Source organism: Habropoda laboriosa, unplaced genomic scaffold (genome assembly GCF_001263275.1).
Source record: "Habropoda laboriosa isolate 0110345459 unplaced genomic scaffold, ASM126327v1 scaffold276, whole genome shotgun sequence".
Lineage (NCBI taxonomy): Eukaryota > Metazoa > Arthropoda > Insecta > Hymenoptera > Apidae > Habropoda > Habropoda laboriosa.
This window is the reverse complement of record NW_017100410.1, coordinates 798,001-811,834: the sequence shown is the minus strand read 5'-3', so window position 1 is coordinate 811,834 and position 13,834 is coordinate 798,001. Positions and strand designations below refer to the sequence as shown.

The window sequence follows — 13,834 nt, the reverse complement described above, 5'->3', positions numbered from 1 at the left end:
CGAGATCACGTTTCTCTAATAATATCGATGCAAGAATATAAAGAGTTACGATTGAAAAAGATCATATTGAAAAGACAGAATCGAAACGCACTCGACATGCATCTATCTTCCCCTTTCTACTTTTATCGATCACTTTAATTCCCTCGTTCATCATTGAGAATTATCGACCTACCACATGCTAAAGTATCATAATCCCTGTTATCCCTAAAAACAAAATCATATCATAAGAAACGATAGATATTAACATTAATTATTATCTCAGAAAGAAAAAAGAGAGTGAACGTGAGTTAAAAACGTGATTTCCTCGAGGAGACGAGTGCCGTTTAAACCGTAAGTGTGTATAGCAGTAACGTACTTTTCAATTTCTTCCTTTTTCATTTAGCCACAGAAAGCAAAAAAAAATAGACGACAGAACAGTTTTCTGTTTATTGTTTCCGGCGACGTATTCGTCGCCCTGACTGCCTAATGCCAAATCGAAACAGAAAAAGAGACGAACAGAAATTTAAAAAAAGAATCACTTCATTACTTGTCCAGATAAACTCAATGAAAACATTATATATATGCTCTGTGTGTGTATGTGGACACAGGAAAAAATTGCACTGTTAATTTTACACTGGCAATACATATTGTGTTTTGCCAGAGTAAAATGAACAAATGTACATTGTGCCCTATTTGATTAGATCCGCACTAATCAAGCGCATTACGAAAAAAGTTTCCCTTCCTAGAAAGACAGATACCTGCAACTTTGTTATCTAACAAAGAAACGCGCCTAAGAAAGAAAATCTTCTCTGTCATGCGTTTTTGTTAGTACAGAATGAATCAAAACAGACTCAATGTGCACGGACATACGTATTTACATACGAACATCAATGCACACATTTTCCCCTGTTCTTTGCTAGTCCACAATTAGTTTGTAATGTGTATCGAATTGTGCAAATCATATCTACATTTTACATTCTTAAACGGCTGAGAGTAATACCCGTTTGTATGAACTCCTGGCGAGATAGTTGATTTAAAAAGTAGTGTGAGGCAGCGTGTGAACGTGGCAACGCTCTGGATTTTTAGGTTAGACACGAAACTTGGAGTAAATTTATTTCGATCTTTAAATATTTAGAACGATGTGGTCACGTATCAGACCTTGTTAGAGAATTGAAAAAATTGAAGATAGTAAAAATAGTTGAATTGCTCGAAACAATTATAGGGTATTTAATATATTGAAAACTGTTGATATGCTACATGCTATAAAGTGTAAAAATAATAGATAAGTGTATCACAATGTTTATCAGCGATAAGGTTTTTTGATTATTTAGAAATTCTGATTCGGATCAATTAGTATTGAAAGAAATTACGAGATGCTTTTGCGAGTAAAAATGGTTTTTACCAAAATTTTTGGTTCTGTCCAGAGATTAACAGTAGTTGAACATCAGAAATGTGAATAAAGTTTCAAACTAACGGCTAGCATATAAACAAATTTAGTAGCAATTCCTACAATAATTTCTTGAAATACATCTTCAAGTTACTTAACAAGTAAATATTAATATCTTAATGATATATTTTTTATTGTAAGATTAACAATAGACTCGAAATATGTTAATCGATTTCAATTTTAAAAATTTGTTTCCTTATAAAATTGCATTCTATAATTGCTTCGAGCAAACAATTTTGCACGATTTTGAAGAAAAAACAAATTGGTAAAAGAAAAAAATTTCATTTTACTAATTGTCGCTATAAATAATAACGTATTTGATCGTACATAATTGTACATTTTAATCAAGTATTCCATCTAATTTTAAATTAACTTTTAAAGGAGAAAAATTAATTTATCCAAGGAAAAATTCAAAAACAATTTTATCCTGCAAATTAGTGCATTTGCGTATAAACATAACTGAATCGGTCAAAGAGAAGAGGAGTTCGCAAAGTATAAACTTTTTGCAGAATTTCCATTCGACAATTTTTCACAAGTTGCGAAAAAAAGAAAGAAAAGTACTATTAACCTGTCCCAGTTTTCAAAAACCGAAGCTACAGCATCGTGAAAAATAAGAACACAAGTAAATGCAAAAAGTCTAAACCAAAGAAACTATGCTAGCAGGTCACGCACGAACAATGAAAAGCCAGCAAAAGGACGTTGTTACGTGACACGTATCTGCACACACGCATACATACGATATTAACTGCCTCAGCTTCATTGAGTACATGCTGGATCGTTATTCAGCAATCGAACCTGCCATGCGATATGTATACGTATATATACGCTCTCACAGTTTGAACGTAGCATTTGACAGTGTTGCTTCGCAGTTTTGCACAGTATCGTTGTTTTTCCTTCACGAGCGCATCGGCGAGATCTCATATACTCGCGTCACTCGCTTCTTCGGTACATTCGACCGATTGCCAAAAGACAAACACGTGCTAAAGCCAAGAAATCACAACGAACAGCCCGAGTCACTGGATCGTCCGTGATGTGTTGCAGAATACGCACGATAATCGTGAATTCGAACGACTTAAGCGCGCGGCAAGGAAGCACACTTTCGGGTATCTAAACACGAAACAAGAAAGTGTGACTGTACGTTACGTTTGTATTCAGTATTGAAGCAAAAACACATTGACGAGTTGGTTTCTTTTAATTCACGGTAGTGATTAGCGTGTAAGCGATTTTACGTGTCGTAATGTTCCTCGATCTTGTCCTGTTTCATTTTATCTTTTTTTTTTCCTTTTTTATTATTAATTGGTTCGTTGCACCAATGAACGCTTCCTTTCTTTTTTTTTTTTTTAAATTTTACTCGATGTCGCGACTCGTCGAAATTGTGTAATTAATAAGCTTTATAAAATGAGATTTTAGTCTCTTTAGGAAGATAAGGAAAAAGAAATGTGTGAACGACGAACATACACATCCGTGACACGTGCTCACGGTCTCGTCGACCGCCGTAAAGAAAGTCCGTTCTTTTTCTCTTCGATTATTTTCTTTAGTCCGCGTATCATCGTCTATTCGTGTTGTTACGTGTCGAACACAAGAATCTTCATCGAAGAATACATTTCCCCGTAAAGTGACTTAACGACGATTGAAGATTGTCCTTAATTCTAGTCAAAACGCACGAAAAAATTGTGTCTATTCTTTCCAACGAGACTCGATAATATACATATACATATATCCGTGTGTGCCGAATTCGCAACGTGAATCGAATCGAAGTTAGAAGGATTGTTACTGATTCGTGTAGTAAGCATTGCGATACAGCAAGATTTTCTGTCGTGTTGCTTCTTCTTGTCCGGCGGATAGGAGAGAAAAGAGCGGATCAATAACGCCTCAGCGAGCGTAGAAAGATGCGAATAGTTATCGTTTCGAGTACCATGAGCACGTATGCCCGGCCGAGTATACTGTAAAAACGTTTGTTATGATAATACTGTTTCTGTTGGTGTATAGTAAGTTTTATCATGTGTGGGCAGGCAGGCCCAAGCTCAAAGCTTACAATAATTAAAAGGAGAGATATATGCAATTTAATATTGATTAAAAAAGAAAAAAAAAAGATGAAGAAAGATGGATCGATCAAATACACCGTTTAATTTTCACGAGCGTTTTTTAGACGTCTTTATTGCGCTTACGGAAACCGACGTCTAAACTATACATGTACATATAATTATCTTGTTATCAATAATATTAAAGAGTTCAATTAAAAGGGCTGTAAAATGTATCCCGACATTTCGACGGGAACAAGATTGATGGAGGCGAAGAGAGAGAGGAGAGAGAGAGAGAGAGAGAAAGTTAGAAAAGCAGTACTTTTGTGTGCATCTGTGGCCAAAGTCTTTTTTCCATTTTTTTCTGTGTTAATGCTGCAAATTATTTTGTACCGATTTCCTTTTCTTTACATTAAATTTTAAAAACTAATAAGAAGTTTTGAAAACGCGTAATAGGAAAGCATAATTTCTCTTTTTCCATCAGTGTTGCGTGAACGTTATTAAACAGGGATAAAATGACACGACGTGTAAAAAAACAGAGTAAGAGTTCTGTAGGTTTGTTGAGACGATTAGGGATAAAATGACGAATACATTGTTTAACCATTGAAAAGAGTGTCTCGAGATGTTTACACGTATCTGCTATTTTATGCTTTTTCAGGCCATTGAAAAGATTTACATATTGTGAACATAGACGCGTAAATATATTAATTATACGGACCTCGTTGCTTCGCAATAAATTTCATTCCATAACTGAAACGAATAAGAAGTTTTTAATTACAAGTAAAAATAGTATTACACAATACGTGTATGTTTGTCTTGTATTTACACGAAAATAAGCTTTGAAAAGTGCTAAATATTGTAGAATCGCATCTATTAATTCGCGTACTTAACGACATAAAATGCTCCAATGAACGAATTATGAATATCGTGTCAGCACGAGGTCGTTTTGTTAATCATCTCGCGATAAGAGAAAAATGAAAGATTTAAAAAAAAAGCTTTTATTAAACTACAATTTAAATAGACACAATATAAAAATATGTAGACCTACCAGTGATCGTTACGGTTGTATGAGAAGTAAAAGAAAGAGAGAGAGAAAGTGAGAGTGAGAAAAGACAGTGAAAATAAATTTCTAATAAGTGAACGCTAGCCTTTTTTAATTCAACTCCCCTATTGTTGATATAATGAACATGAAATACCTATATGTGATACATATTATGAACGTAACATTCGGATACAGGATATCATTGTTATTAATCTATAGAATAATTAGAGATAGCTTGTGTCCTGGGCGTAACACGTGGTCGTTTTATATTGTGGACGCTGTGTATCGTTGTACAGAATATTCGTTTTATATATGATGTGTGTGGGAGAGAAGGGGTATGTGTATGTGCGCGCACGCGCACGTGTGTGTATTTATATCTATGCAGAGTACAATATAAAACGGCAAAATAGTTTGTAGCTTCGTTTTATAGAGAAATATATAATTATTCGTCTAGTGTTATCCGTGAATATATTTATAATTTAACTTTTGACACTTTTACGCGCTTAAAGACAAAATTTTAAATGGAGCCTGTAAACGTCGTTGTCTCAGCGATGAAACTGATAAATTCTCATCGAAAGTGACTCGTTTAGAGACTTTTGTATTTACAGAAGGCAAGTAACAAGACGTTAATATTTCCCAGTCGCATCTCAGGACACAAGTGGATATATAATATAATTAGAAAATAGTGAAAACTTGTGGTAACTCTGTATGTTTAGAGAAACGAAAGCAACAATAAGGAGAAACTATGATTTAAAGAATAAGAGTGGGAAAAACTATGTTGTTGATGTTTGTAAGCTTGAAATATACATGTAACGCAGTTTTCGATATTCTATTACAATCCCAGTGCACCTACACCATCCGAAATACGTAATCGTTCTTTTCTACGAGTCTTCTCTTTTTTTTCTTTTCATTGTTTTTTTTCTTTTTACATAGTACTACAAGTTTATTATATTCGTAGAGGGTGGGAAAAAAAGTAAAGTTTTCACCGTATAGAATTCGTGATTGAAAGTTATAAATTGGCACACTTTGCTCACACTAGTTCACAAAATTGCTAGCACCAACCACACCTGATACAGTCAATTTTGCATAGAATATTCTTTAAATTATTTAATATAAAAGAAATATCGAGAAAGAGAAAATTGTGAGAGAGACAGAGATAGAGAGAAAGAGAGAGAGTGAAAGATACACAATACACAAAGTAATCTTAATGAAAACATGCGTGTAAATGATAACATGTCTTTATATTTATAATATCACGTTTAAAGCTAAATACCGACAACAAATCAAGTAAAATACGCGAGTTACAGAAAAAAGAAACAAGTGTTAACAATGATCACAATATTAATCTCTTACAACGTAACACGTTAGACGTACCGCTTTTTTTTCTTGGCTGTTCATGTCTGTTTTTCACTTCTTAAATCACACAAGTGCGATAGAACGAAATTACCTCGGTACAACCAAAATTTTCGAACAATTCGAAAATTTTTCCATTAATCAAAATTAACCCTTCCATCGATTAATAATACAACAAATTATGTTAAATGATATAAAATAAGGGCTGAGAACTCGTTTTCCTTGACTCCGTGAAAAGACTGTATCGCGGTAAGTAACGGAAGACATTTTTATTACGCTCATGATAAATTTCTATTTTCCTATTTCTGCGATTCACGAGTTCACTGGATTAGATTAGAGCAGAGAAAATATGTGTTTTTGATTATCGTTAGAAACATTATAGAAACGGAAAAACCACGTAGTGCACCGACAAGTAGCGTTAGTTTCTTTATAAGAGTATTTTAATTTTTGACGCGACAATAAATCGGAGAAGCTTCTCGGTGTGAAAACAGGCACGGTGTACAATTATTTCGTTTTTTTTTTAATGAATGAACCTCGTTACTTTGCGGCACTTGGGTACAGTTTTTATTATTTCTTTTTTTCTTTTCTTAAAGGTTTATGCTCCTTGTTGTTCGTATTCGATTCGAAAACACTTAATGGAGTTTACAAATAATATAGCATCTCTTTCGAACCTGTCTTATACATCTTTATCTGATGAATTTGACGGAAAACGCTTAAGATACCACATAACTGAAGAGACCAGCCACTCATAAGGTATCTTCAGGTTTTTATAGCTTGTCCAATCGTTACGCATTGATATTAGTAAAGGACGCTATGCTCGTACTTTACATACCGATAAATATATAGTAAAACAAGCATATCGTAAAGTTCTACACAGTAAGATTCTTCTCTTAAAGCGCGTTGCTTTCAAGACACTTGAAATAATAGATCAGTATCTAATCTACATCTATTTATAGAATAAACACCAATTATCAATAGGTTTCAAAATTTTCGATTTTGATGCATGTATATTATACTTGATACAGAGATTGATGCATCTGTTAAATAGTAAATTTAATTTTCGATGTACTCAGTAAGCAAATTGATTTCGTTCACTAGGATTTTAAATAAAGGAGGAACAATTTCATTTCATGCAATAAGCTTTCAATTCAATATGAAATTTTAATATGTACTTCCATCGATATAATTTATGTATATATCGCTATCTCTTAGGCAATTTATAATTTATAAATTACTACGTATAAGATAATAAAGCTTCAAAGATTGTTTTATGTACAAAAACGATATGTCATAAATCTAAATGTAAGTTCATTTTATAGTGAATAATTAAACATTTTTTAGTTTACATGATTTGCAAAGCTAATCTACCGAATGTATTAAGAATTAGATATACAAGAAAATCGCTGTAATATTGATAATAATTTGCTCCGTATCTTAAAAGCAATGCGCCCATTCTGATATAACACACGAACATTAAGTTGTATTGCCTCAAATGCAATTGCGAGACTGTTGCTATAGATTTAGCCTTTATTCACAATGCCAACATAAAACAAGGATCCATAATTATTGATCGAAAACCTACGGTTTCTTTGCTAAATAAATATACTTAAATCTTTTCATTCCGGCTAGTGTTACGATTCCGATAAATCCTAGCTAGTACACTTAAATATTTATTTTATGCAGATATTCTTTATAGACTTTTCTTCTTTTTTTTTCGTTCGTCTACATTTGTTTTTTTTTTTTTTAATACACGTGTGCATGCCCACTTTTTTTCTTTTTACGCTCAACACGTGCTGCATCACAGGAAGAGCTTGATACGTCGAAACAATGAAAGAAAGCATCTTTCAAATCGTTCGCGTGCGTGTAAGTCAAACATACATGATAAATCATTATTTACATTGTGTGTCGGAACTGAACGAATGAAATATCACCCGTTAGTCACATCTAATATCGAATTTGAGAATCATGATACTCCCCATTAAATGTAAACCGAAAAATGCATTGCAAATTGAAATACATGTTACTTAAAAGCATCACGATTTTATAAATAATTAAATTCTGTAGCAGCTGTGCAAACGTTATGCCTTTGAATATTTACCATATACTGTAACGTGGATACAGTCATATTGTAGTAGTAATTTCTGTCTTTCACTGTGATATTAATTACCTACAATTCTTGTACACGATCTTATATGTATGGGTGCAATGCCAGTGCCCTACCGCGTAAACCTCTCTGGCCTCCGACTCCTCCCTTTGGTATAACGTACCCTCCGGCGTGTCTAGCTGTTCCTTCTTCTTCCAAATTACCATTACTCTCGATCAAATCGCGTAACGGCCAACAAGCTAAGTGTCGTGATTTTCCATGACGTGCTAATACATGATATCCTTGTCTGAAATATGTACAATGTGTTTTGAGTATAGGCACTTTGAATTAAAACGTAATAATAAAGAAATGCAACATACCTAGATGAAATTAGACCCACAAGTAATGCCCAATGAGATTTATGGCCTCTTTTTAAACATGGAGCATGATTGAAATCAGAATCATATGGAATTAGTACTATTGCTCCATGAGCTAAAGCATGTGTTAATGTATCTGGGCATTGCTGTAAATCTACTAAGATGTCCGGTCTATGGTCAGGTAAATATTCAGCTGCTAATGTGCCCATAAAATCAACACTGTACACTTCTCCATGTTGCGTGAAGCCCCTTACACGTGCTTCAGCTAGCAGTTGGCTCACAGAAACTGGCTTTGTGTACTCTTGTGATGCCATAGCAAGTGCCACCAGACCACATCTATTAAATAATATAACATCATTATTATTGATATTTATGTTATGTCTTTACTTTACAAATAAATTAAAGACAAAAATTTACTGTGGTCCATCTTGCAGAATTGGTTCAACTTGACAAAAATATGTAACTTCTGCATCCTTCAATTCATTTCGAGATATCAGCTTTTCAATTTCTGCCTCTACAGATGTGAGGGTAATTTTGGCCCAAGGAGGCAGGGAGTCCGCGTCACTTACTTCTGTTTTTTCACACATAGGTGCCTCTGGCAAACTTGAGAGAGGTGGAGGTGGTGCTGGCATTTTTCAGTAATAAATGCGATACGAACAGCTACTTTGTTTGATTAACAAATACCTGGTCACACGCTATAATAAAACGATGATAGTTTCCACAACTATGAAATTATGCGCCTACACTTCAATATTTTCAATTTGAAAATTGCCATTTCTCAGTGATATTCCTTTTACTCACTGAAAAGGTGCATAGTATTTCTTGCTCATCGTAAATGCCCTGCCAGACTTTCTTGTACAGATCCAAGCTGAAATGTCAGTAAAAAAACAGCATGCGATGCAATGACTATTAAAATCATAAATAACAATTAACCTTAAAGAAATCAAGATAATTCGATATTTAAAAATTGTAAAATTGCATATTACAATAAAATAGTACGTCTAATTAATAACGTTCTCGTGCTAACAACGAAATGCATTCTTTATCGTCACATTATCGCGAAAAAGGTACATCCCGACAGAAAAAAGTAAACGAAACTATGTGAATGTAGTATTATTACAATTGCAGTTATCCATTAGTCATTTAACCTTGAGAAATATACGGTATCTGTCATTGTCCCAATAGATACGAATTGCAAAAATTTCGCAAAATGTTATCGCGAGTAGTTTTGTAAAATCGATTACGTCGCGCGACAACCGACTATAATGTCTTTATTCCTTTCCAAGATATATTTAATGCTTCTTACAAGGTTTAACACGAGAACGTACTCGTTGCAAAAATTCTAATGGCAGCACTTCGCACAATCGACATTGGTTGGAATAGTGTATGATGATAATGTACGTGTCAAGTGAAGATTACCGATCCAATGTTATATGATTGTCGTATGCGGAAGATATAATTTAAATTAGATAGTCAACCAGACGATCAGTATTTGTTTACTGTACCTAGAATACAAGAAAATCGCTGCAGCACGATTTTGACGTTTGCACGTCCCCCCTATTCACCCTGTGACTCATGCACATACATTATGTAATTCTTCGGTAGAAATAAGAATTAACACTCGAGTGCATTGACGTGACGATATTAAAAGTACGTTCGGATGCACTACTATTCTTAAACGAACAACAATTATTCGCTCGATACGACTGCAATTCAATCCTCTCTGAGAGTGCTCTCAGGTTGGCATAACGCACTGTGCCTTATTTGCAGGCGCCTATCACGGTATATAGCCCGATAAGAAATTCTCGTAGGTGCTGCAGCTCCGAAGATGATTCACCAGTTTAGGCAAGTGCATTGTTTGCAAGAACCCTAGCCTCGGGAAATATATTGTTTATCTCTTTTCACTCCAACTCAAACTGAAACAGGTGCGGGGATTTCAGTACGTATCGCATGAAACCATACTCCCGTACTACTGTCATAGATAAAGAGTTTTGTGCGAATTTGATAGTACTACGAGAATTGATTGGTTAAGGCATTTCTAGCGGTCCAATCCGTGGTCGACATTGAAACCGCACAGAATGCCTCGATGCATTGAAATGCTGCATGCATATGCATTACACGTAATAAGAATCTGTAAAAGAAACGAAAATTAAATATTAAAGCAAAAAATGTAGTTAATATTTAGGCTTGAATAAGTTTAGAAATAATTATAAATTTTATGATTTGACAGTAGTTATTCGGGTTGAAACTATTTAAATAATTACATTTGATTTTCTCGAGTTTCGTAACATTTGAAATTTATTATTTTGGCGGAAAAAATGTTTAGTGATCTGAATTTTAACGATTAGAAAAAGTTTTATGTAATAAATGTCTTACTTCGCAGCTTATAATAACTGAAAATGGATATACGATGTTAGAAAGGTATTTAATAATACCTTATAAGGTCTATACACTTTTTTATTATTAATTAAAATCTAAATACCTGGTTGTCAATTGCGTATTCTTATAAAAAGGAAGTTTTGAGTGACGATAATACACATTAATTTAAGGTTTATAGAGTATATATTAATAAAAAACTTTTCTACTCTGCAAGATTCTTCTTTTCAAACATAACAAAGCTTATTTATTTGTTGCAACATTTTGGTAGGTAAATAATAAAGTACTCGCATAGTTGATATACAATGTAACATTAATTAAAAGTATAAGTAATATGATGGCAGTCAAGTTAAAATTTTGAACATTATTAAATAAGCTGATCTTAAATTTTGTTTAATTTAAAAGGGATTAATAGAGATTTTAGAAACTAGATTTTTCTTAGATATTAATTCAATAAATAAGTTTAGATAATGAATAGAAATACTTGCATAGTATAAATGAAAAATTCCTTATTTGTAACATAAGGTAATTTGTAATTTTTATGCATTTACATTTCAGATAGTTGTTAGATAAATGTTTTCAGAATAAGAGAATAAGGAAACAAAAAACGTAATTAAGTGTACTTCACATTATTATAATATTATCATTATATTTATGTACAAATAAAGATTATAAATCATACAATTAATTGTTTCTATATTCAGTATATAAAAATAATTAGCTTCTATAACATTAAACATAGTAGTAAGTTAACTGTTGCACCTCCAATTGAATTTCAAGATCAAGAAAAATACTGGCTCTATGTTTCAAGGCACAATTAAAAGGCACATGTATTTTCATCATAATTTTAATCAGATAAGAGTTTATGATAAAATTTAGGACACACAATGGAGGTACATTGACTATTCTTTTTCTTATAAAAATGTTTCTTATGCACAATAAAAATTCTACATCTATAATAGAGCATCTTTTTCATTAAATACCTTATCTGCATTTTGTATGTTTACAAGATTGACTTCACATAAAAATACTTCTCTTATTGTACATAATTCCGTGACGTACCTATCGAAACATAAACGTAGATATTAGCTGCGGAATAATATATTACACCTTTTTACATTAGAGGTACGAACTGGATAGATTGACTTATTTTATTAAATTAAGTAACGATTTTATATAAAAATATTATATAGGGCGACATAAATAATTAAGTATTTTTACAAATTATCATACGAAATAGGCATTGTACAAAACGAATTGGTTTAAATAGTCGTGATATCAAAGTGAGAACGTAAAAATAAATAATAAATAGATTTTAGATTTAATATCGCTCGAAGTCATATACACACTGCACATTAACTGTTAGCGTATAAAATAAATAGTAGTTATTCGAAATTTTATAATCTTTTTCAAGGCACCACATTGTAGTCGTTGCAAGAAACATCACAAAAAGGCTACATTTTTTCTAATTACTTCTAAATTAGAAGAAGATATCCCTAACAGTATTACGTAAACGTAATCTATAAACTTTTGGCCATTTAATTACCCAACTGGGTACAAATGGTTTAATAAATGTACTTTATTCACTCCAAAAAAGAAATCATGTGTTAATGTCCGTGAAAATCTCAATGCACACATCATGCGTATAATACTATTTGTATTTTCTAAAAAGAAAACATCTCGATAAAGTTCTGTATTTCAGACAAATAAGCACTTTGAAAAAGTGTTATTACTTAAATATCTGTTTCGCATAATGAACTTTACGAGAAATTATTAAGAAAAATTCTACAGTCGTCCGAAACTCTTGCACTTTTTAATCGTCATCGTATTATTAACAATTATAGAACAGACGTTAAAATTTTTCTAGTTTGTAAAATAATATCCTTATAGTTTCATGGAAACTGTCGTATACCACAGAGCGTAGTAAAGTATGTTCTTTGACATGCTCCTAAGTCGATTTGTTAAAAATATCGTTTTATTTATCCCAATAAATTATCACACATTCAATACGCTAAAGAAAATGGCGAATATTTCATTCGTACGCGTACCCCGCATTGAATGTATGATGTAAATATAAATGCGTCTTTGAGAACATTTATATACAACGTATCACTGCGCGTGTCGATTCAGTGAGCGAGACGTACTTCTTAGTCATAATACTTTTGTTTTTAATTCAAATAAGACAAGCACGTAGTGACAATAGCGATGTGAGAGTACCTAGTAAATTCTGATCATTGACTTTTCACAATATTCCATATTTTATTTCATATTTTTCAATTAACATATAGACAGTGCATTGGTTCCCTCTTTTATGTATTAATTTACAAAAGATTAAGAGAGCTTAGAAGTGTCACTTTTAGGATTAGAACTTTACGCGAATTTACATCGAATACAACCATCATTATTTAAACGTTGGATACTCGCACATCGCTATACATTTTACTAAAAGAGAGAGAGGAGAAGAAACTTTAAATCTATCCTAGTCAGCCTTCTGTATGTTCCCGCTTTGCATGGTATTTGAGCAGTAGCTGCCGGTCTTCCCGGTACTTATTATTAATGTTTATTTGGGTTAGAGTCTGAATCCGGTTCAGAACCAGAACCGGAAGACTCCCCAGCATTAACGTTCGCATTGCAGCGCGAGCTCCTTCGGCTACTGGAACCCGTGTGCCTGCATTTTTCGCTACGATCCACTGTACCTACAATAATTGCACGTAGAAATTAGTACATTGTATAAAATGGTAACTTGATGAAATTGGTTACACCAGTAAGTTACATTGAAACTTAACGTATTACATAAGTAAGTACTATGGTTATAACAAAAAAAACTTTTAGCCAAATGTTACAATAGATACTCACTGGTTAATGGTGTATGAACTTCAACCTTTATATTAGCCGTCGCAGTGACTTTAGTTGTGATATGAGGTGTAGACGTCACTGGTGACATTCGACTAGACCCACTTGTATCTGATCCGCTACAGTTCTGTTAGTTAAAAACAAAAGCACACATGTTAATCATGCTTCATAGATAAAGGGGACAGCAAGTAAGTATTAATATAACAATTCTGTGAGTAAGCAATTATAGAAATAGAAAGCGAATAGCAGATATTCAAAGGCACTCTTAACATTCAAGGATATTTGAGGAAAATTGTCAAATGG

General features: G+C 33.0%; 2 protein-coding genes across 6 annotated transcripts in view; both read right to left on the bottom strand.

The window, feature by feature from the left end:
* Window positions 1-7,560: 7,560 nt before the first annotated feature.
* Window positions 7,561-10,260, bottom strand: LOC108575476 (UPF0692 protein CG33108). Of its 5 annotated transcripts, none has more exons than XM_017938292.1 (5): window positions 9,808-10,260; window positions 9,104-9,170; window positions 8,720-8,997; window positions 8,306-8,638; window positions 7,561-8,232 (listed from the first exon to the last, which is right to left on the bottom strand). In XM_017938292.1, the coding sequence occupies exons 3-5, from the start codon at window positions 8,932-8,934 to the stop codon at window positions 8,031-8,033; spliced, it is 750 nt and encodes a 249-aa protein (XP_017793781.1). In that variant the 5' UTR covers window positions 8,935-8,997; window positions 9,104-9,170; window positions 9,808-10,260; the 3' UTR covers window positions 7,561-8,030. The 5 variants fall into 5 exon arrangements, with proteins under 5 accessions (XP_017793781.1, XP_017793783.1, XP_017793784.1 ...); XM_017938294.1 differs by lacking the exon at window positions 9,808-10,260 and adding an exon at window positions 9,609-9,702; XM_017938295.1 differs by lacking the exon at window positions 9,808-10,260 and adding an exon at window positions 9,722-9,796 and having other exon boundaries at window positions 8,720-9,170.
* Window positions 10,261-13,184: 2,924 nt separating this feature from the next.
* LOC108575478 (protein patched) overlaps window positions 13,185-13,834 on the bottom strand; it is a 72,641-nt gene continuing 71,991 nt past the window's right edge. The window contains 2 exon segments of the mRNA XM_017938297.1: window positions 13,185-13,374; window positions 13,535-13,658. Coding sequence (XP_017793786.1) covers window positions 13,232-13,374; window positions 13,535-13,658 — 267 coding nt within the window. The 3' untranslated portion in view covers window positions 13,185-13,231.